At 43.3% G+C, this 25,273-nt stretch overlaps 1 protein-coding gene across 3 annotated transcripts in view; it reads right to left on the reverse strand.

The window, feature by feature from the left end:
- Positions 1-2,426: 2,426 nt before the first annotated feature.
- Positions 2,427-25,273, reverse strand: part of LOC146696829 (uncharacterized) — a 311,434-nt gene continuing 288,587 nt past the window's right edge. For all 3 annotated transcript variants that reach the window (XM_085475149.1, XM_085475148.1, XM_085475150.1), the window contains exons 8-14: positions 24,345-24,382; positions 16,351-16,471; positions 14,018-14,130; positions 13,627-13,675; positions 9,287-9,417; positions 3,946-4,356; positions 2,427-3,842 (exon numbers count right to left, since the gene is read on the reverse strand). In XM_085475149.1, the coding sequence (XP_085331275.1) occupies positions 3,468-3,842; positions 3,946-4,356; positions 9,287-9,417; positions 13,627-13,675; positions 14,018-14,130; positions 16,351-16,471; positions 24,345-24,382 (1,238 nt within the window). In that variant the 3' untranslated portion in view covers positions 2,427-3,467. The remainder of the gene's footprint in view (positions 3,843-3,945; positions 4,357-9,286; positions 9,418-13,626; positions 13,676-14,017; positions 14,131-16,350; positions 16,472-24,344; positions 24,383-25,273) is intronic.

A 25,273-nucleotide genomic window follows, 5' to 3' on the forward strand; every position in this document is an offset into this window, starting at 1 on the left:
CTGCCGGCCAAAACGGAAACATGGTCTAGTAAGCTGCTTTTTAACCTGGACCATAAAGATCTATTTTCCTTTCCTCCAATGGTAATAAATTTGCTTTTTTCCCTTATTACACATATTATATTTTTCCATGGGAAGATCAAAGGGTGATAATGCGCAACACCAGTGCATATTACTTGACACTTTACATTTAGTTCTCCATTAGTGTACAGTTCAGGGTGTTTGCAGGTTCAGGATGCCAAAGATTCTTTTAATAACAGTAAACCTTATAGCAAACCAATCTGATGATTTTTCTTGGAAAAAAAATCACCTGCATTTCTTCCTTGTTTCGACTTACAGGTCAGCTGTGAGGATCGCATTCTTACCATTTTAATACCAGCATTGGCGTTCCCCCACACTCCAGCATTTACACCATCCTTCCTTCCCTGTGAGAACATTTCCAAAGGCCGTTTATATACAGGACAAGTCCTGTGCGATCTGTCACATTCATCTCTATTTCACATTCACCATGGGGCATTTGAACCACATCAGAATCTATTAACGTCATGCAGATCCAGCCCCTGCTGACAACACAAATCATGATAAGATGGAGCAGTGACTCTATAAACACCCTCGCTTATATATCACATCATATGAGCTGGACTGGAAGGCAGATCTCACTTGTCGTCTCTGTGTGATCGTCTATTCATGCGGTTGGACTAAAGATATGAATATCATTACATCACTATCTTAAACTTATGTCACCCAACCTCAATCAAACAATGGATATAAACAGCCCTGCGTGTGTTTATCTGTGAGAGCATCCGTCACTCTGCAGTCGGATTTCCAGCTCAACTGCTTGTGAGGACAGATTTATGCTGTAATGCATCAAATCAACAGACCTTTACAGTAAAATATGACTTTATCAATAGGCCTGATCAATAGTGCATGCGAGACGCTGTGTAATTATTACAGAGGTCTGTATCAATAAAACTGTCGTGCATGAACTCCTGCTAAAGGCTACTGAGCTGGGAGTCACAGACTGTCAAAGAAAGGTTTGAGTCTTGGCCCTGACATGTTTTGATTACTGTACGTAAGGTCATATTGTTAATGTAATATAAACTGTGAGTACACGGTTGGCTGAGATCAAATTCAGGGTTGGGAAAGTTTTACTATAATATTAAACTACTGCATAGCAACTTGTCTAGAAGTAAATTTAAATAGTGTTTTATTTAACAATTAATAGTGCCAGGCCTATTTAAAAACAGTCATTGTGAGCGAGTGTCTTTGCATCTCTGCCGACAGTAGAGATTATAAATGATAGAGACGAGCATGACTGTCTTTACTGGAGTGAGGATCATTTGTCCTGAAGCAAGGCAATCTAAAAGTTGAAGAAAGACTGTCAAAAAGAGCTTTGTATTACACTGTGGTGGAAGCACTCTGCATTAACACACACTCACATACAGTCACATACACACATACAGTACGCCACAGAGACAGCGCGTGAGGCAGGGACCAATGAGGCAGTTTATATCGGGATTTTGTTTCACAGCCATGGCCTCCTGGGAGAGAGGGGTCTGCCAATAACACTTAAGAGACAGAGCAGGAAAAGTAAGTGCTTTTATTACAGCTCATCACTCATGTAATTTCTGGCAGCATTTGTGATTACAGATCAAGTGATTGACTAACTACACATTCGGCGGCTGAGTTATGAACCGGGTGCCTACCATTCCAGCCCCAGCAGATTCTCAGTGTCAGCTGTAACTCATCTTCTCCCAGGGTGCTAAATCAAAGAGCACACCGCAGCTGGAAGAGTTAAATAATAACTTGAGCTTTATTGTAAATCTGCCAAAAATTAAACCTGCACCAACGTCATCCTGGCCCTGATGTTGTACTGCGTGGGGTGAAGAGGCTGGATGGAGGGGATCAATAGAGGCCCTGATGGAGGTATTGATGGATGACAGGTGAAGTGGGTGTGTACGTGTGTGCGCGCGCGCATGCGTGTGTATAAGGGGTGGGATTGAATCACCCCGGGGTTAGGTAGAGAGCACCGGTCAGGGTGTTTAATCGACAGGTCTCACCTTGAATCGATTGGCAGGAGTCTCGCAGGGCAAAGACGTGATACACACACAATCAGCACTAACTCACACCAAAACAAACCGTAGGGAGTGGAAGAGAGACGTGGGTGGATGTCTCAATGCCATCAGTGCTGCCTTCCTGCAAGTAGTTGCTGGGCTTGTTACTTGGAAACAAATTTAAGACTCAATTTAAAGGCACTTTTTAAATTTTACTTGTCAGTCTCGAACATTACCATTCCTTTACATACCTTTGCTTGGGCGCACCAAATTTGCAGTGGTATAGTAAATGTATTAAGCACTTTTTCAAAGAAATAATGAACTTTGCATGTATTTGTCTAATTTTCCAGTAAAAGCCAAATACTATACAATGTCTTACAACATTTCTCAAAATATTTTTATTGAGTGATTGTGGATACAGTTTATGGAAAAAAAAAGAAGAAGAATTGAATACAAAATTGAATACAAAACAAAACTTCTCATGTTAGAACATAGGTAAAGAAAAAACAAACAAACAAAAAAATTAACAAAAAAAAACGCAACCCAGGAGTGGCAATTAAAACTAACAAACCCTTTCCTTACAAACAATTTCTTGTTACAACAAAAATCACAACTTACAATAACTGAATACAACTAAAAAAAAAAGCCAACTTGTTACATGACAGACAGGTGTTTTTAAAGGTGGATGATAAAAGGTTTTGCACTAAGCATTTAGTTAAAGAGCCAGTTTGCATACCACAATATTAAAGGACACACTGACAGACATGAAACAAGACAACAAAGACAAAGAGCAAGCTCACATTATCTGTGCAACAAATCAATTTCCTCAAACTGAAAAGAGCCACAGTGGCAAACACATGTGACTCATACCGAAGAGACGGACAGCCATGAAAATGCCTCACCGTGAAAATGTCTTACAAGAGGCCAAGATCCGAGAAGGCGTTATGTCTTTAATAAACAACATACTGTAAGCATTAAAATGAATGTGGCGCAGTGTGTAGGGTAAGAAACAACCTTCTCAAGTTCTGTTGAAATGATGTGATTCAAGGTCTCAGCATTTTCTACACACGGTTTTGACTGTAGGGCATTAGACAAAAGTCTAATGCCTTCAAATAAGGTCAAGTTTCAGGAGTGTTGTTGACTGAGATGGCTTATCGGAGGAACGTACTTGCCAAATCAGAATGTGTGATCACAGGGGTAAATTGGACCCTATTAATGCTCATCTGGACTCTGTTTTGGAGAGCTCCTCCAGAGCAGAAGGTTGTTTTTGCAAGCAAAAATATTTAGCTTTACATCCATTATCAAGTAGATAACAGAGAGCACAATTCCATAGCCAGTGATTTTTTTTGCGGCTTTTGGTTAAGAAATAGACATGTTTAGGATAACAAAAAAAAGTTGCATACATATTCACTTGGTTCACTGGTGGGCAGAAGTAGACCTGTGAATTCTTGGAGTAATGCCAAAGGAAAAAGCTTGTCTTCTGTTTGCAGAGCACTTTTTAAATGGCTTAGATGAAGGAGGAGTTTGAGAAAGAGAGGTTTCAACCTGCGATCTCAAATGGGAGGAAGGGAATGTGTGAACTTGCTGTCCAGAGCTAGAGATTGAAGAAGATCTGTAAATGGAAGACTTAAGGCCACTGTGTGGTCCCGTTCTTGGATGGTGACAAGAGGTTACAAATTGAGTTCCAGGACATTTCACAGGAGGTCTGGGTGCAGGCCTGAGCTCGGGGCTCTGCAAAATGCTGCTGCCGCCTTCAGATTTTTGGACTGATTTGGTCAGATATGATCTTCTCTGAAAAGATAAAGATTTATGAAAATATAAGTACAATATATTGTGACAAACTGGAAAAACTGGAGTTGTAGTTTTGTTTGTGATGACTATATAAATAACTCACCTTTTGAGCCCCAGATGAAATTCTGCTTTGAGCTTGTTGTCCCTTTGATAGCTGGGGGAGAGTGCCAGCAGTGGGCCTGCATTGCTTGCCGTCTGACCTAGGTAAAAGATGCAGTGTAGTGAAGACTACGTGAAGACTGCCTTGACTATTTCTGCATGTTCTGCTCCTTGGCTCAAACCGCACTGCTGTCTGACAACCCTCTGTATCATCCCCCTGCTTGGATTTGATTGATGAGTGGCCACTTCCTGTCCCATCCGTTTCTGTTGCAGACATTGCCTCATCTGTGTATGGTTTTTGTTCATGTCTTTCTTTTTCCTCTGCACTTTCACTTTCTTCATCTGTCTCTTGCTCCTCAAAGCCTTCTGGACTTTCCGAACCTTGAACCAGTTTGTGTTTGACATGTCTGGAGCCCTGTCAGGTGGATACACACAATCTTTTAAGTTGTTTTTACTATGATTTGGGTAGTAATATTGTACAGTCAGTTTCATTGTAGAGTAAACTTATAGGAAACAGAGAATTTCAGCAATAGACATCAATATTTATCTTTGTCATATAACATGTATTGCAGTCAACAATGTGCTCATTTATGAACACTTGTTTGAGTCACTTAAAAAAATATAGACTAACACCTTGTGTTCTGTCAATTCATCCAAATCTTCCAGACTTGCTGAAACTTAGTGTTGTGCACATTTCTGGGAAGCCAGTGTAATGTTCTTCATGTTTGGAAGTAATGTATGCATTACTATGGCATTACTAATGTGGTTACTTTATTGTTTTTTGTCATTCTGCTATAATGGACTACATTTTAAAATTCAGCAATCACATTACAGTCACTAATCCCTTTATTATTTTGACAATTTAAGTTTCAGCTTTCTCTTTCTGTGCTGAGAGACCCTGGAGCACATCTGTGCCAGTGCGGCAGTACCTCTGCCCAGTAAAAGATCATCACTGCCAGGAACACTTCCCGCCCTGACATAAAACTGGGAGGGGAAAGCTGATTCAGGAAAGCATATTAAGTTTCTAGAAATGCCTGTTAAAACAACACTGAGGCCAAACATGGTGCATTGGACAAACTGTATCTAATCCCTTTATAACACAGAGATATTTGGCAATGTTAAATATTTAGCTGATGTGTGTATGTGCATGTGCATGCTGCATGCCTTAGATGTGTATATATGGAGGTGAGAGAATGTCCCTGGAAAGGTTGCCTTCATCAGTGCGCAGTGTAATTCTAATTGGCTTTATTAGAGGGCTTAAATCTAATACCATCTCTGTGCCCTGCCTAAGGCTTTGAGTGTGTGTTTGTGAGTGTGCACCTCTTTTTTTAATGTTTATGCCTCAACAAATTTCTTACAGAACATTTACAGAGTAACATACATGAGTAGATGGACGTTCAAGTTCATTGAAATAGCTGCACTGTAGCTCCAGATGTAATGATACAGACTTAAGGCAAGAGAAAGCAGCATGGAACTGCTCATTTGACCCCATTTAAAAACTTGATACCAATTAAGTTTTGATACCCAGCTGTTCTGGGTGTAAATAATTTAGGAGATCTCTCTCACTGAACACACAAATAATGTTATGTGCATGCACACATATATGCACATGGATGTGCATGGGCTCTGAAACACACTAAACTACGAATATATGCACACTCCTCTGCGCGCACACACATGTACGTGCGTAAAGATTCCGCTGTGCTCTGGAAACAGACTTCTTAATGAAGCCTTCCCGAAGTGAAAGTAGAGCAGAAATACATACTGGCCCATTTCTGCCTTCAGTACACCCTCCTCGCCTCTCTCCTCTCTCCCTCGCTCTCCCTTTCCCTCACCTTCTCCACATCATTTGTTTTATGCATGTTTCATTGTCTTTCTCTTTTGTCTCAATGAGTTAAATCACAACCCCTAATTTATGGCTACAGGCAAAGACACTTCTACAAACAAACTGGCTGATGAGAGGGGATGACTGAAAACATACGCGCTGAGCGGTGTGTGTAAATCTTAAAATGTCTGTTACTGTCTTTTTATCTGTGGTTATTTACATAAGAAATGACAGCATGTGTAAAAGAATGACTGCGATGCAAAATGAAAAAGGCTGCGCGCTCGAGGAGAGGGGAAGTGAGCAAGGGGGGTGAGAGAGAGTAAATCCAGTGACACTGAGTGGGGAGCACTCAGGTGTGGTGAGAGGATTATACAAAACCCTGAGTATGAATGACAGTAAACACCTGAATGACAGAGAGACGGGGAGGGGTGGAAGTGTGTGTGTGTGTGTGTGTGTGTGTGTGTGTGTGTGTGTGTGTGTGTGCGTGTGTGGCTTTGCGTGACAGTTTAGTGGCCTTCACTGATATTCTGAGAGGTAAGTGAATATATATTCACTCTGATGTTTTCACAACTGTGCTGCCTACTTAAGTAAAACTTGCTCTATTGTATCCATAGTATATACATTATGTCTCTCCCCCTCTCTCTCTCTCCACACATATATATATATATATATATATATATATATATATATATATATATATATATATATATAAGCTGTCCATACCTGAGGCCTTGGAAACTGCCAAGCAAAGACTCACAGCCTTGGCCAGCCGCTTGAGGAGGTACACCAGAGAGATAGAAGGCAGGAGAATAAACCAGCTGTTCTCCACAGAACCAGCAAAGGTGTACTCTCAGTGGCAAGGGAACAATAAGAGAACAGCACCACCAAGGCTGGAGATGGAGCAATACTGGAAGAGCATATGGGAGAAGGATGCAACCCATAACGGCAATGCTCAGTGGCTAGAGGATCTGAGGGCAGACCACAGCGACCTCCCTGAACAGGGTCCAGTAACCATCACAGTGGCAGATATCCAAGAAAGGGTCTCCAGTATGAAGAGTTGGACAGCACCAGGGCCCGACATGGTTCACGCCTACTGGCTGAAGAAGCTGACTGCACTCCACGAGCGTCTGGCAGCACAAATGAACCAGCTGCTAGTTAACGAGAGACACCCGGAATGGCTAACTGAAGGCCGGACGGTCCTGATCCCCAAGGACCCCAAGAAGGGACCGGTCCCCTCCAACTACCGACCAATAACCTGCCTCAGTACTACATGGAAGCTCCTGTCAGGCATCATATCGGCTAAGATGAACAGGCACATGGGTCAATACATGAGTGGGACACAGAAAGGAATTGGCAAGAATACCAGAGGCGCAAAACACCAGCTACTGGTAGACAGAACAATCAGCCGAGACTGCAAGACCAGACTGACCAACCTGTGCACTGCCTGGATTGATTACAAGAAGGCCTATGACTCAATGCCCCACAGCTGGATACTGGAATGCCTAGAATTGTACAAGATCAATGGGACCCTAAGAGCCTTCATCAGGAACTCAATGGGGATGTGGCGTACAACACTAGAGGCCAACTCCAAGCCCATAGCACAAGTTACCATCAAGTGCGGGATCTACCAAGGAGATGCTCTGTCCCCACTGCTGTTCTGCATAGGCCTGAACCCCCTCAGTGAGATCATTAACAAGACTGGCTACGGATACCGACTACGGAACGGAGCAGTTGTCAGCCACCTCCTGTACATGGATGACATCAAGCTGTATGCCAAGAGTGAACGAGACATCGATTCACTGATCCACACTACCAGGCTATACAGCAATGACATTGGAATGTCGTTCGGACTGGAGAAGTGTAGTCGGATGGTAACAAAGAGAGGGAAGGTAGTCAGAACTGAGGGGATTGAACTACCAGAAGGCAACATTGCAGACATAGAGGACAGTTACAAGTACTTGGGGATCCCGCAGGCGAATGGGAACCATGAAGAGGCCGCTAGAAAAGCTGCAGCCACCAAGTACCTGCAGAGGGTCAGGCAAGTCCTGAGGAGTCAGCTGAATGGTAAGAACAAGATCCGGGCCATCAACACGTACGCCCTGCCCGTGATCAGGTACCCTGCTGGGGTAATAGGCTGGCCAAAGGAGGAGATAGAAGCCACTGACATAAAGACAAGAAAGCTCCTGACCATGCATGGAGGGTTTCACCCCAAGTCCAGCACCCTGAGGCTGTACGCTAAGCGGAAGGAAGGGGGCCGGGGACTGGTGAGTGTCAGCACCACAGTCCAGGATGAGACAACGAACATCCAAGAATACATTGGGAAGATGGCCCCAACTGACCGAGTGCTCAGTGAATACCTCAGGCAGCAGAAACCCAAGAAAGAGGAGGGAGACGAGGAACCATCATGGAAGGACAGGCCCCTGCACGGTATGTGCCACCGGCAGATAGAGGAGGTGGCTGATATCCAGAAATCCTACCAGTGGCTGGACAAAGCTGGACTGAAAGACAGCACAGAGGCACTAATCATGGCAGCACAAGAACAAGCTCTGAGCACAAGATCCATAGAGGCTGGGGTCTATCACACCAGGCAAGACCCCAGGTGCAGGCTGTGTAAAGATGCCCCAGAGACAATCCAGCACATAACAGCAGGGTGCAAGATGCTAGCAGGCAAGGCATACATGGAACGCCATAACCAAGTGGCCGGCATAGTGTACAGGAACATCTGTGCCGAGTATAACCTGGAAGTCCCGAGGTCAAAATGGGAGATGCCCCCAAGGGTGGTGGAGAATGACGAGCTAAGATCCTGTGGGACTTCCAGATACAGACGGACAAAATGGTGGTGGCTAACCAACCGGACATAGTGGTGGTAGACAAACAGAAGAAGACGGCCGTAGTGATCGATGTAGCGGTTCCGAATGACAGCAATATCAGGAAGAAGGAACACGAGAAGCTGGAGAAATACCAAGGGCTCAGAGAAGAGCTCGAGAGGATGTGGAGGGTGAAGGTAACGGTGGTCCCCGTGGTAATCGGAGCACTAGGTGCGGTGACTCCCAAGCTAGGCGAGTGGCTCCAGCAGATCCCAGGAATAACATCGGAGATCTCTGTCCAGAAGAGCGCAGTCCTGGGAACAGCTAAGATACTGCGCAGGACCCTCAAGCTCCCAGGCCTCTGGTAGAGGACCCGAGCTTGAAGGATAAACCGCCCGCAGGGGCGTGCTGGGTGTTATATATATATATATATATATATCATAAACTACTGATATGTTCATTTACACCATGCATAAAGAAACTGAAACTATTAAATGCAAAGCAGATTTGAGCAGCAAATGATGGACGGACGATGAGGATGTCAACAAGGCAGGCAGGGGCAGGGAGTGTGGAAGAGAAAGATATCACTCAGGAAAAATCCACGGCAAGAGATAGGGAGCTGTTGGGTTAGCGAGTCAGTTAGATTTAGCTTTACAGTATGTAAGTCAATAAAAAGGCTGTAGTGCAAGAAAGAAGAGATATGTTTATCTTACCTGTGCCGTGTTTTCTTTCTCTGTGTGCTCTATTGGTGAGGGTTTTCTGACAAGGTCTCTGAAGTGAGGAAGGTCTCTGAAGTGAGTTTGAGTTTCTGGGTGAGCACACTGTCTGTTCTTCTTTCTGCTCTCTGAAGCACAAACACCTCTCAGCAATTTCAATATACGTTATAATACCTTTTTATGTTCCAAAACTGCATGTGTATGTTCTGTAGTCATCATATACAGAAGCTGGGCGTCAGTTTCTAATTCTGTGCTGCTAAATGAAGTGTCAAACTTTAGAGCCCCAGTGATTTTTTTTGTTAACCTGAATAGTTAAGTTGGAAGAAACAATTCTTTTTTCTACATGCCATTAGCAGGAGTGCCACAGCACACTCAGCTCCTGTTGTGGAAAGCTCAAATGTGTTTTTAACCTCTGGCTTAAGGTTAAATTCAGAAGACAGCAATGCATGTTGATTCCTGGATCTCCTCTTAGTGAAATCCCTCACCTCTAGAGCTATATCACTGTACAGTGCTGACTCTACATGAAGCGTGACCCCGTTTCCCCCACGGCGACCCCCTCCTTCCCTTCACAGCGTTGGAAGATAGAGGAGCACAGGGGAAGGCATGCCAAGGCAGTAGACACTTTTAAGCAAAGATTAAAGGTTTTTCTTTTTAATCAGTCATTTGGCAGCAATGTTAGAATTTCACCCTGGTGCTGCTAAGGATCAATTTTTAATGCTGCTGTGCACAGAGCAGACAGGGTGATTGGCAAAGGAGAAGCTATTTACAAAGGATCTATTTACAAATTTTCCATAGAAATATGCAGAGGGCACAATTGACATCTCTTACAGAATTTTAAATAAGCTCTTCTTTTTTTTTTACTTTGTCACAAGGCGCGACCCCTTAGCGCCTGATCATCACTTCAGTGTGTGTGCGTGCATGTGTGTGAGTTTGTGCATGTGGGTGCACAGACTCACAAGTGCCTCACATATAAGAATAATAAAGCAACATAACTCTCTCCCTTGTGTTGCATTATCTTCATTTCTCCATCGTATGCTGCCAGGGACTGGGTAACTAGGTCAATCAACCCTGGTGTAAACACATCACAACAATCCACCAAGAACATGCTAATGACAATGACTGCTTTTTAATTTATATCTCTCAGTCTCTCACTCTTCAGTTTCAGTAATACTACTTGACGGATTTCAGCTTAATATTGCATCCAGGTAAGCAAAAATTTTGGTAAATAGGAGGTAGTTATCTACTATACCTACTGGGCTTAAATATAAAATTGCCCCAATCAGCAATAACTAAAAAAAACCCAATCACTTCATGTTAAGAAATGCTTCTTCGCGGAGGATTCACAACAAATCAACTTCAACCTGCAGTAAATGTCAGGCTGTGTTTAATGGTGGCAGGTGTACAGGACAGAAGTGAGTCTTACACAAAATACAGCAAGCAAGTAACATCTTCAGAACTATACAAGTTCATCTCTGTGCAGACCCGACACCGGTGCCCTCCATGCATCCATCTTTAAGTCTACCCATGAATCAATCCATATATTCATCCATCCATCCATTCATTATGCAACCGCCTATTCATTCCTTATCCAACCATCCATTCATTCATGCAGTCAAACAGCCTTCGAGCCAACCAACCCACACACCATTGATCCAATGATTGACCCTGCATTGGGTAGATCAATACTCTCTTAAATGGCATAGTTGTAAGTGCTTAGGCACAATGGCAAGGCATTGTTTGTGTAGTTAATTTCCAAGGTAGCAAGGCCGTGCAGGGCTCTAACCAAAGTCAACTCTCTTTTATTCTCCACTTACACGATAACGTCAAAGCAAAGAAAGGGGGCACTGAAAAAGATATTGAGCAGAAAGCATCCTGTACACATGCAACAAAAGGGGCAGTGTTCCATGCAAAACTACTTGTAATGACCCAAGACTATTAGATGCTCCAGATAAAGATGCCTGTGGGTACAGCAGGTTTACAGACACATTACTGTACTGTCACACATGCAACTAGACAGGCAAGAGTAATAGCAAACATTTAAACATTTATAGATGAAAGAAATCATGATGCACATCACTGTAATGAGGTGCAGGCTGAAGGTAAAGTTAAACGAAACCATGACACATTTCACCTCGACACTGATATTATACTACACCGTTGATTTAATAATAATAAAAAAGAATTACCATACATATCACTAGTAAAGGTATTACTTAAACAATATTAACCTGAAGTAGCAGTAGTAGTAGTAGTACAGACTCACACCCTGTATATCATTGTGCAGCCTAATGTGGCTTGGTGTGCATACAGAAACTGTGATGGGTTAGAGCTGGGGCCGGGTCTTGGCATTAAATGAGTGGGACTCTGACAAGTCTTGGAGTTCTGTCACTGCAGTTCACAGGTCTTGTTAGCCAAGGTGTCGGCAGGGGTGGAAATAGCTGTGTGTGAGTGTATCTGTGTGTGTGTGTGAGCTGAACATTAGACAGCACTCCTACCTCCACCTCCTCACCTGACACCAGCAATAAAACTAAACAGGCCAAGGTGCTATGCTGTGTGCATGTGTGCGTGCGTGTGTGTGCGAGTGTGTAACTGCGTGTATGGATGTGCACATGGGAAAAGGGGGCATGTGTGCTGCAGGGTTGTTGTTGTTGCTGTCACCAATTTGCCGGGGCCTCCAGACGGGAGTAGGAGCAAGGTGACGGAGCTGTGGCTTGATAAACACAGAAGCCCTGCTTCGATTTCCCATCCAGTCCACTTTGGAAACACATGGCTCTTCTTGGGCGCTCTTGGCCCAGGGAAGAAGAGAGTCGCGGTGGGGGGTGGGGGGCAGCAGGGGGAGAGAAGAGGGAGAGCCACAAGAGAGACACAGTGATGGGCATGTAGTGAAGGAAAATAGCAGTCAGAAAGAAGGCAGAGAGAAGAAGTGATGGAGGGGAGGTAATGTATGTGGTACAGCTAGGAAGAAGGTAGACAGAGGTGACAGGCCTGGTGGAATCAGCTCAGGTGTGCAGAGGGAGAAAAAGAAAGATTAAGAAAGGAGAGGGGAGGAGGGGAGTGATGTGAGAAATTTGAGTGAACCTCTAAACGTCTTACACTCTCAAAAAGATAGACACATACAGTCAACCGTCTCTTCACAGTGTGCTTCTTTCAATCTTTCACTCTTTCGGTCCCTCCATCTCTTTCTCTTTTGCCTGAAAAAAAACTTTGCAGTGTTCCGCTTTTCATATGACATCAGAAGTTTAAAGACCAGCTCCAGCTGGAGGCGCAGAGGAGTGTCAGTGAGGGAGGTGGGGCACTGAGCTCCCCTCTGCCCCCCTAGAGAGTTAAGGAGATCACATTTTAACCCCCTCCAAACCCCACCCTGCTGCTCCTCTCCTCCATGCCTTAACACCAACATAAGAGGACAAGTGTGGGCTCTAAGCACCAGTGATCAAACACGAGCGGCTGCTGGGTACGCTAGGCTCAGGACTGTTGGCCTAATAGGATTGGAAGCCCCCAGGTGAGCCAAAGGACACCTCCAATCAGTGTGATTAGCCAAAGGCTGCTATAGCACCGACTGATGTACAGTACTAAAAAGGATCACATTGGTTGTGAAGAATGCAAGCAAGTAATGGAGTGTAGTGTCATGGTTGAATGCGCATGTCAAAGTGTTAGGCTGGAATGGCAGAGTTTAAAACTGCATGTAGTTTTAATGTGTCAGAACGATCTCGAGGTTTTGACTGTTTGCTAATCATTATTAAGTTCACAGAAGCGTATAATGTGCAGAGCTGAATAATAATCTTGGCTTTCTGGCTATGTGTAAAAAACAGAGTAGGCTGTGCATCTAGGCACATGGCCTTAATACAAGACTGCTCAAGCACAGGCACACATAAATGTGGATTTCTATGAGTAAAGTCTCGCCATCCACATGTTTACTAACACATACATGAACGGACAAGCACACGAGCAACATGCCCAGATACGCACTCACAGACAGGCTTTTATAAACTCATCAAATCCAAAAAACAATTACCAGAGACTGAGCTCATCACTGACTAAGCAAAAGTCATTCAGCGTGTAAAACACACAATATAATTAGCACACATCAAGCTGCTGGGTCCTACTGTGCATTAATGATGCTTCCCTCTGAAGTGAATTATGGTTCGATGAGTGAGAAAGTGAGTGAGGAGGGGCTTTGAGGAGGAACAAGACATCATTTGGAGAAAAGGATGAGGAAACCAGTGCGGAGAGGAAATACCTGAGGTTGACTGGTTTATCTTTAGTGACGCAGTCTAACTGCCCCAAGATCAATTAAACGGAGAGACATGAATCTTTGGGAATGATGACGGGTTACTCACTTGTGGTGAGAGCCATGATGTGCCATGCACCACAGGCAACACTGATCACCTGCGAAAAAAAATCAAATGTTTTTAAATTTTAAAGTAGTGCGAAAATTCCAAAGCTTTGACGTTTTTCCCCAAAAATTACTTGATGTTGTAAATTTGTATAAAAGGATAAGACAGTGAGAAATGAGACTCACAAAGATGCCTAAGACCTTTGCTACATATTTTCATACTTAATATAGCACTGATCTACAGCTCTTTGTGCAAGATGAGGTCATAATGTAAGCCTGCAGGAAGTGTAACTTCTAAATCAATGGAAAGCAATGCAGTGTGGACTTACCTTTTAAGAACTTACAAATATCCAGATAAAAATCATTTCTCTGAAAACCTTGAGGCACAAACGCACCTTTCGGCCAGCTAGTGGAAAAGGCTGGGGGGTCGAGAGCCCTTTGGGGCCTGCATGATATGTGACCCGGGAAACATAGGGGATCTGACCCCAGAGAAGCAGATCTCCACCTGCTAAAGAGAGCAAAAAAGAGGCAAAAGTTCTGAAGATAGACCAGAACACATGCAATTTCACGGTGCCACAAGGGAAATAAAATATGAAAAATGAAATGACCTTACAGACTTTTTGTTTCTCATTCTAACTAGTGTATTAGCTGCTCCTAAACATCAGTCCCTGATCACATTTTTACCACACGCACACGTGCACATGAGATCAACTTTCTTCCCTCACCACTGAATGGAGAGAACACATTCTCAGTTGGCACCTATTGAAAAAAAACATATACATAATATGTGCTCACCTACTGCAAACACTCCAGCATCCACTCATACTAACTCAGTCTGGCTTTTTAAACCCACCACTAATAAATTTATATTTACTGCCTGCATTGAGGACTTTTAAATTATGGCGTACAATAAACCTGGCACACACATCTCAAAAGCTCTTTCAGGGGATGTTAAAGCAATATAGTAAGCAATTTTCCAAAGTGGATTACAAATTTCACATCCAGGTTTTATTGCACATTACGATAACTTAACCACATCTAAATGTTCCGCATAAATGGGAAATATGTGCTGCTTAATATGCTATTTTTCATTTTTTAAGAAGCGCTTTGCAAACCCTGCCAAGTGAGGGAGCCTGCTGGTTTGTGTGGTGGGGGAGTCAATAATCTTTATGAGGTGGATTTTAATTACAAGGAGATAACTGAGTATCCTCCTCACGGCAAGCCTCCATCAATCTCTATTCTGCATCAAGCTGTACATAGCCTTGGCACACACGCACACAGGCATGCACGCACACACACACACGCTCGCACGCACACACATGCAGACGCAGATACCCTTTCAGACATGATTGATCAATCAATCAATCAGTAATGTATTATTTTCATCTCAGTGAAGCAAACCTTATAAAAGCATATGAGACAGGCATTTCTGGATGGCATTTTACAACAGATGCAGCACTAACACATACATGTACATACACACAAAATACAAACACGCAGACACGTTTACCGAGACTCTGGCAGAGTAATCCGGCTAAAAAAGGTTAAGGCTGATGTTTTCCGTACGAACGACAGTCTGTGAAAGGTCAGATCAATCATGTGCTAAGCATGTCTCGTAAGCAATCCATAAAGCACTTGTTTTAAATAATAACATTTTATAGATCACTTAAAGACATAACTGTACCACAGGCAGGTATGGCCTCATGTGCCAAATGGTCTTCAGAGAGCCAAGAATTCAAATGGAACAAACTTAATATATGGTGAGTGCAGCTCATTTAATGATCCGGTGGCATTTCTAGTGAAACCGTGCACGCAGTGCCAGCAAACGTCTCCGTTCAACAATAGGCAATTCTTTTCTCTGAATGTTGCAGCATAGCAGTAGCATGTAAATGTGCCTTTCACTTGAAACAATTACACTGCCTTTTCTCTTTATGCAGAAGATGTTACGTTGGCCATGTAACCGCTTTAATTCCTGCTGAAGAAGAAGCAGTTGCCTGACACTTTGCAGTGGTGTAAATGTAAAAGCGAGCACATGGTTCCCAGCAGCGGCACGTGAGAAAATAACGAATAAGAGATGAGTTAAGAAATGATCTAGCGCTACCTGTTTTCAAACTTAGCAAAGAGTTTCAGCTTTTCAGGAATTACAGTAAAGACGACCAGGCCAGAGGGAAAGATGACATTTGCTTGGTGTGCCTCCTTATCTCTCAGTTGCTATGGCGGCAGTCTGAGATCTGAGTGGGGTAGTTTAGGGATAACTACTTGAATAACAAATCAATTCATTTTGTATATCACCTAACGGAAGAAGCTGAAACTGGGTGCAGTGCTGTGCAGTTTCATTTGGCTTAAGAGATATTGAGAGCTAATGAGGTTGAATTTGTGCTCCGAGTGATGTCATTTGAGGACACTGAATCCTTGTTGTGTTAATTAAAACTCAACGAAATAATGTAGATGAAAAATTTGCATGGCTCAAAGCCACAGTGAGGGGTACTACTGGGAAAATAAGGGTTTCAAGTTAATAAGTGGTTTTTATATATTACGTAGAGTGAATACAACTTTTAGGACTTTTTAATCACAATGAGAGATATTTGCAGTGACAATTAGACATTGAGGGTTTTAGTTAAGTAATGTTATTTAATTGGACTTAATGCTTTCAGGCCAAAATAATACAGCCGCAGGAAAGATAGGATCAAACAGTGGTCTTCTATTGCATTTTGGATGTCTGGCTCACCTGTGACAGCTGCACTGTAGCTGTCCCCAGCTCGTATCTGCGAGACCTCAGAAAGCTGTGAAGAGTTGAGAAGGCTAGGAGTCGATACGTGCAGTCTGTCCTCTCCGAGTCCAAGCTGTCCCTGCAAGTAAAATAGCGATACAGTGTAAGTTACAGAAGTAGAATAAACATTAAAATAAAAGCCATTTCACTGCTTACAGATAGGATGTGTCACTATTTAACTATTCCTATAATTTTACCATTTTGCAAGCAGCAGTAAGTCTATCTTTCATCTGTTAAATCATGCTGCCCTGCCATTGCAAAAATGAAAAGATGGTTGTTATATTTGTCAAAGAGGACTTGTAGATCACCTGCTGAGTGTCATGAGCGCATTCCTGTAAAGCACTGTTATAATATCTGCTGTGTACTGCATAAATGAGATGGGCAACAGGCAATTCATCTTGGTTCAAATCGCTGTCTCTAAGGAGGAAGCACTATTTAAAAAAAAGCACACAGCATTTTTTTCATCATTCATAAGTCTACTTCTTTTTATGTTTCATTTACCACCCCTATCCAGCACAGAGCCTTATTAGCCATAGCATCTCCCACAGTACAAAAGAAGGCTTTGTTCCTAATTTACATCTTTCTGTTTGTTACACATTGTGAGGGTGTTCAGTTTGACTCCTGTCAGTTGCCCTGCTCCTCTCCGCTCCTGCAGAGATAAAGGCTTTCTGCACTGTGCACATCGGCATGCCCTGGCATATGTCTGAAAGTGAGCACAATATGTATGGGTTACTTTTGAGTCTATGTGTGCGCCATGCAGTAATCGGAGTCTTTAATTGGTTATTCATATGCGCGCTACTGTGAGGATTTGTAGATGCGTGGCAGCATATGTTCCTGCTGTGAGTGTGTGCATCTAAGTATTTAAGGTGTGAATGTCATTGTGCTTCCATCAGAGTGTGCCTGTGAAAGCTTACTTGCATTTAGGTGCACTAAGTGAACACATGTGTCCGTACCTGTTTGTGCGTCTGCATGTGTTTGTACTTGTTTAAGTGTATTTTTGTGTGTCTGAGTGAATGAGCACTGTCAGGTGCTGCTCCATGCTGTGCCAGCTGCATCTGGAGCCATCTGTGTTGGGGCGCAGTGGGAGGGGAACGGATGACTTTAATGTACTTGAACCCCAGACAGACCTTTCCCAGACAGTCGTCAGTATGAAACCAAGACAACTGGGCCCAGTCAAGCTGAACTGGCTGATCTGGATGGTGAGCAGGAGACAGATGCTTTGGTTACACTGTAACCCCCCGGTCAGACTCACTAGGGAACCTTTGGCAGTCAGATACACACAAACACTACAATGTGTTTGTTTCAATAATAGAATAACACTGCTCTATATCGGAGAACACTCTCACCTCATTTTAGATGTCAGCCAACTTTCTACAGTACAATCCAGGTTTATTGTGTTTATTGCAAACATGCATGTATATGAAGCTGACAAAATCACAAGATTTAATTTATACTTCATTTGAGTTATCAGTTTAATGAACAAATTCAATTCCTTTCACAGTAATTAGAGCACATGCTATTGTGTTTCTTATGTTTATCAGAGAATTCAGCTCAGATTGCTGCTTTAGAATTTATGTAGCTACAACTGGAGAACATGCTGCAGGACTTGTTTCCCTGTGTTTTTCACTTAATAAGTACAAAGACATTGTAGAACAAATTAGGTACAGGACATATGGCATGAAAGAAAAGAAGTTAGCCACACTGGCCTATAGACCAGTTGGTGACCCTCTGGCAACCTCTGCTACCTATGGCAAAAATGTGTCTTCTGCAAGAGGAATGATGCACTAAAAAAAAAGAAAACCTTGTGATTGCTTTGATCACTAGCAAATTGCTTTAGTTACCCACAGTTTACATGGAAGATGCCGTCTCATCTGCAAACACTCATTAATTAACCTCTAAGTGAAAGTGTAACTCAAAAAAGTTACACAGTAAAAGCATTTCCTGCTGAAACCAACATGTTTCAATGGTGCAACTTTGAATTTAGTTTTAGATAACCAACTGTCTCCATTAATGGTTTGCATGGGACTCACACGGTTTCACAACCACTTAGTGAGCACTTGATGAGTGTTTGTAGACTTGTCATTGTCTTCATGCAAAACACAGGTAATTTGCTAATGGCAAAAGCAATCAAAAGACGTTTTTAATTGTGACTGCAAAAATGCATAAAATGTACAACTATTTTTGTGACATTTGTGCATTCTTGGGCTTTGGTTGTCAGGGTATTGCAGCACCCACTTGTTCTGAATTCTCTATCATACAAGAAAAATAAAGACATATCCATTCAAAATGACAACCACAGTCAACACTTTACCCACAAAACTAAAAACAACACAGTATGTCAACACATAATGCGCCACCACAAAGACAACACAGAGGCCTCGTAATGATCTTGCAGCAACAATATGACTAGTGAAGCACAAAATCAATTAATGCAGCAGTAGAATCAATAGGTGTCTCTCAGCCTGTATGTCCTGCAGTTAATTAATAAACAAAAAAGGACATTAAGCAGTAGAGCATCAGAGTGTGGCAACGACTATCATCAGTCACAATGTGTGTACTGATGGCATTAGCAGGAAGGGAAAAGAAAAACATAGACAGATATAAATGTGAGCATGGTGAAAATACCAAACACACCCACAGGCAAAGATGCTTACACTATGTACACATACATTTGAGGGAATGAGAATACATAAACGCACACTACACAAGCATGCATGAACACACACTAATGCACAAACAAACTCCTCCACTTTCACACACTTCCGTGCAGGGAAGGACCTGCAGATCTATAGAATGAAAAAGGTTCAGTTTACAGCTGAATCCCAAACTGTATTAGCATCAATTTGGAATAGGCCCAAGGTTCGATGAGGCCTGAACTGTGTTGGAACAAGGCCCAGGGCTTCTACCACCATAAGGATGGCTTGTTTATTATTTACTATGTTGGATGAGTCACCCTCATTACAATATATAAAGGATTGCAGTAGACAGGCTAAATAGCCACACTGATCTGGAGCTATACATTACTTTTCTGTTGTAATTCTCAATTTTGCCCAATTAAAAACAATTCTTTAAAGGATTTTTAAAGTTTTTAAAATCATTGGTAATAATGTTCTGTAATTTGCAACTCATCTCATTCTCATCTCCTCTCGTTTGGTGCCTGCACGTTAAGAGGGTTGTTTCCCTACACCATTAAGGTTGGGGAATGGGTGTTAGCGCTTATGTGTTGAATGAGAGTTCAGAGTATTCAACCTTCTTGGAGTTCCTAGGCATGATGCTGGAAGGTGGCCCAGCCCAGCACTACACTGCCATAGAGGATGCAGGGAATAACAGTGACCTGGGGGCCTGTGACTGGGAGGAATGGCCTGCTCAATCTAAACCTGAGGGGCGTTTTGTTGTTGGGCTTGTTAACCACAGTTTATCCATTACAAACACCATGTTAGGGCAAAAGGGTTTTCCTAAATGCACTTGGCACAAGAAAGCCCTAGGTCAGAGGTAGGTGATCGATTTTGTAACTGTATCATCAGAACTATAGTCATGTGTCTTGGACACTTGGGCGAAGGGAGGAACTGAGCTGTTAACTGCTCCCCACCTGGTGAGGTTGGATCAGGTGGTCCAGTAGGATGCTGGACAACCCTAATGTACCAAAATGCATAATGAGGGTGTGCTCGTCAGGCAGAGGAGCTTTTCAATGCTCCTGCAGAACAGCAGTCCAAGAAAGCTTGGGGACACTGAATCAGAGTGGACCACGTTCTGTGCCTCCACTGCACAGAGACGGGGGCTGCAGGATGGTTGGTGTCCGTCATGACGGCAACCCCTGAACCAGATGGTGTACACTGGAGGTGACGGCAGCCATCAAGCTGTAGAAAGACTCCTACAAGGCTTGATTAGGTTGTTGAACTTAAGGAATTAAGTCAGTTGACCCTGCTATTGCACAATTGATATCAGGAAACAGCACAAGGCTTTAAAATGTAGATTTTCTGTATTTTCCTGCATTAGGGTCATGAAATAAGTTACACTGGGTTCGGTTGTTATTTATTTAATCCAAAGAATGGGGTGTATGTCAAAGCAATGGTTTCTTCCACAAAATGAATGATATATCAATTTTAGCTCTCTACTTGCCTTGACGCTTATTTGCTACCACCGTTATTCTGTTAGCAGATTGATTCTGGCTGTGGCACCTGCTCTCTGACATCATTCAAATTCCTTCTCACCTCAATCATGTGATACCAAGCAGGCCGTCTGTCTTTTAGTTTCAATAGGAGGAAAACAATGAGATTTCTATCTGTAATACTATTACTACCCTTAAAAAGGTTATAGCTGTCTGGGTTTACCTTGGTAAGGCAAGAGAACTTTATTAAGTTTAAGACCTTTTGTTTTTTTCATTTTTTCTGCTTCTACTGATACATAAGAGCCTTTAAGCCCCAGAGAGAAGATATCAGCCTACTAAAGAAAAAAAGTTTAAGATGTCCCCTCATTTCACTTCTTCCTGTGCAAAAAAACAAAGTGTTATCTCTCAGAAGGTGGAACCTTTCTGATTTTTTTTAATGTGTTGACGGGAGTGGTTTTGGTGTGGCACTATGCGGCTGATTACAGGGGGAGACTTAATCAGGTGGTGCAGTCTGTCGGGGGCCCCAGGGGCCGAGAGTGTGCTACATCCTGTCAGACTACACAGAGAAACAATCAATCATCAGAATGGCTCCAAGACAGAAGAGAGAAGAGGAAGATAGAAGAGATGGAAGAAGAGTAGGGAAAAATGGAAGGGAAAGAAGCAGTAGAGGATGAGTGAGGGAGGACACTCGACGAGAGAAAGAACATCATGGAGGAAAGAAAAACATTGTGTCCTTGCAGAGACTAACTTAAACTTATAAAGGCATTACAATGCTTATGAAAACCCAATGAGTGTAGTTAGACTAGGAGCCATCCTGCAATGTAAGAATGTAGTGCAGAAGCCAGGCACACGTCAAAGCTGATGTCTAACATTTTTATTGCGCCGCCTCCCTAACCTTCACCTACATGGGCCAGACCTTTGCCACATCTGGGTCAGTCTGACCACTTGTCACTGTTTCTAATCCCTGCATATGCCCCCCTCAAGAAAACTGCTCTTACCATCACAAAGAATATTACCATATGGCCAGAGGGTGCCTCTCAGCAGCTGCAGGACTGTTTTGACAGGACTAACTGGGATATATTTGAACATCAGGACTTGGAAATGTTCACAGACGGTGTCCTCTGCTATATAAAACACTGCATAGACACTGTTACAGCAGTCAAACGGATCCGGGCTTATCCCAACCAAAAGCCCTGGATGACCCGGGAGGTCAGGCAGCTGCTGAAGGAGAGGAACATTGCGTTCAGGTCTGGCAACAGGGATTACTACACCACAGCCCGATCCAACCTGAAGAGAGGCATCAGAGAGGCAAAGGGGGACTATAGGAGGAGGATCGAGGACCATTTGAAGAGTAATACCAGCCGGCAGGTGTGGCAAGGCATCCAGCACCTAACCAACTATAAGATCAATCTCGGAGCTGCGGACGGTGACCTGGAGCTGGCAGAGGAGCTGAATATCTTCTTTGCCCGCTTTGAGACCAGGGTACCGGAGGTATTGGAGCCACAGCAGCAACACGCCACCCATAGCAGCACCACCCTCACCCTGGAAGAGCACGAGGTGAGGCGCATGCTGCAGGCTGTTAACCCGAGGAAGGCGGCGGGTCCTGATGGTGTGCCAGGTCGAATATTGAGGGATTGTGCAGGACAGCTGGCTGGGATCTTCACCAGGATTTTCAACAAATCCCTCGCACAGGCGACTGTCCCACTCTGCCTGAAGTCCTCCACCATAGTCCCCTTGCCTAAGAAGCCCCACATCACCGGCCTGAATGACTACAGACCGGTGGCACTCACCCCAGTGGTAATGAAATGCTTTGAGAAGCTGGTCCGCAGACACATCACAGCAGCCCTGCCCCGCAGCCTGGATCCACACCAGTTTGCCTACAGAGCAAACCGATCCACGGAAGACGCTGTAGCCACAGCACTCCATGCTGCATTAACTCACCTGGAAGAGCATGGTAGCTATGTGCGGATGCTCTTCGTGGATTACTGCTCAGCTTTTAACACCATCCTTCCACACAAACTGGTGGCCAAGCTACAAGACCTGGGGCTTCCATACAGCACCTGCATGTGGATCAATAGCTTCCTCTCGGGCCGTAGACAGAGAGTCAGAGTTGGCCATCACACATCCTCAGCCCTGAGTCTCAGCACTGGCTCACCCCAGGGCTGTGTGCTCAGTCCACTGCTCTACTCTCTCTACACACACGACTGCACTCCTTGCCACCACAGCAACATCTTTGTGAAATTTGCAGATGACACCACAGTGGTGGGGCTCATTTCCAAGGGAGACGAGTCTACGTACAGAGACGAGGTGGAGCAGCTGACGTCATGGTGTAAGGCCAATAACCTCCTCCTCAACACTTCAAAAACCAAAGAACTCATAATAGACTTCAGAAGGAAAAAGGCAGAGATCCAACCACTATTCATAAATGGGGACTGTGTAGAAAGGGTGGCAAGCTTCCGCTTCCTGGGAGTCAATATAGAGGAGAACCTTTCCTGGAGTGTGAACACCTCCGAGCTGCTGAAAAAGGCCCAACAGAGACTGTACTTCCTGAGAATTCTCAGGAGGAATAACATCACACAGAGACTGCTGGTGTCCTTCTACAGAGCCACCATTGAGAGTGTTCTAACTTACTGCATATGCATCTGGTACACTAGCTGCACAGGGGCTCAGAGGAAAGCACTCCAAGGGATCATTAACACCGCCCAAAAGATCACTGGCTGCCCTCTCCCCACACTGGAAGTTCTACACAACGCCCACTGTTTTAAAAAGGCCCAAAACATCATAAAAGACACCTCACATCCTGGCCACTCCCTGTTCGAACTGTTGCCCTCAGGCAGACGGTACAGGGCAATCAGAGCAAGGACTAATAGACTCAAACACAGCTGTTATCCAACTGCAATAACACATCTGAATACTACAAAAAAATGTCCATCACGCCACTCTTGTGTTAATCTATGCACGGTCTGAAGCATGTGTGTGGGAATGTATGTGAATGTTTTACTGTTATATCTTATTAGTATTTTAAGTATTCTATCTATTTTATTTATTGAATTTTATTGTTTTATTTATATTTTGATATTGCTAGGGATGATGCAATGATCGGGGACCATTCTTAATTTCGTTGTTCTCATGACAATGACAATAAAGTTTCTGATTCTGATGTTTGTTTCACTGTCCTGGCAAAGCCTCATCCTGTCACATTGTAAACACGATCGCATTTTGGCCATGGTTTCAAACATCCCCACAGATAAACACCAGAGCCAAGAGGAAAAAGAACAAGTGAGAGATGGGAAGAGAGAGATTGAGGTAGGCCTAGGTTTTATACTCTGTGGGCTTTGTCTGAGGGCTGTGTAATGATGCAGCTCTTTAAAGAACATCTTAAATAAAAGGCCAGAACAATCCTTAGTGACAGGTGGGATTTTTTTTATCTAAAAGAGGAGTAGGATGGGGCCAGCTAACACACGTACACACATACACATACTTTTGGCTATGCACATTTGAAGGGGCATGCTCATATATAAACATCAGAGGGTCCCATAAAAAGGATTTCCTGTTCTGCCTATGTGAAGCAGAGGAGTCGAAATGGACAAACAGCAGAGCCTATAAAGGTGATTTATAGAATTTAAATAGATGTGCATTCTTGGCACACCATAAAGTATATTAAGTGCTCAAATGGAGCGCTTGGAGACAAAAATGTTTTAATCTACAATTTTCTCCAATTATCTCAAAACAGGACAAAGTTAAAATGACACAAAGAGAACATGACATGAACAAAAAAGCGTGGAGTCCAGTTCTAAGTCTGCCAATCCCAACAGGACCAAAAGTGGAAAAATGTTTGGCTTACCTCTTGCCCCATCCCCCAGGAGAAGACATTCCCACCATCTGAAAAAAAAAACAAGTGAGAGAGAGAAAGACAGCGTGAGGAAGAGAGAACAGAGTAAACCAAACAGTCCACAACTCAAGCGAGGCAACAAATATAGAAAACTGAGGTTAAAATAGAAAAGAAAAAGATAAAAGAAAAAAAAAACGAAGGGAGAGAAGGGAAATGCGCAGCTGACAAAAGTGGCTCAAGTATCATACATCAAGCACTTGTTACCTCTCCCGGTGCTTGTGATTGCACATGACTGCAAACAAGTCAGTGATAAAAATCTGAAGAAAGATGAGACCGATCGGGCTGGCTTTAAAGATCATCAATCACAGCCCTGTAAGCTCAGATATTATTAGTTCAAGTAAAGCTGCACTCTTCCATTTTATGGACATCATAAAAGACTTTGGGGGTGGGGGTATATAAAGGTGGAGTGTTGGAGATCCCCCAGTGTTTTAACTAGGACTGGGATGAATGTGTTTGGAAAAGCAGACCGGATGGATGGACAGCTCTAATGTAGTAATGTTAACTGAATCACTCACTCTGGACTGGGTTCCCCAGGGGAAGGAATGCAGGATGGGAGTGTAAGGCCAATTACAATATGTTAGACTTAGTGAAAGTGTATAATAATAAAAAAATAATAATAATAATCACAATAATAATAATATGATAATGATAAACAACATGCATGTTTGCACAGCATCATTTGTGAATATGTTTTATGAACTTTTTAGCATTTATAGTGTAAGTGGGAAATTACACACACACACACACACACACACACACACACACACACACACACACACACACACACACACACACACACCAACATTTAGGCGTACACAACAGGGCACATAGGTCTTTCAGAGATTTCAAAGAACAAGGATCCTACAAATGTGTGGGTTCCT

Source organism: Copadichromis virginalis, linkage group LG12 (assembly GCF_057382275.1).
Source record: "Copadichromis virginalis isolate Kocher_CV1m ecotype Utaka linkage group LG12, C_Virginalis_male_GT1.1, whole genome shotgun sequence".
Lineage (NCBI taxonomy): Eukaryota > Metazoa > Chordata > Actinopteri > Cichliformes > Cichlidae > Copadichromis > Copadichromis virginalis.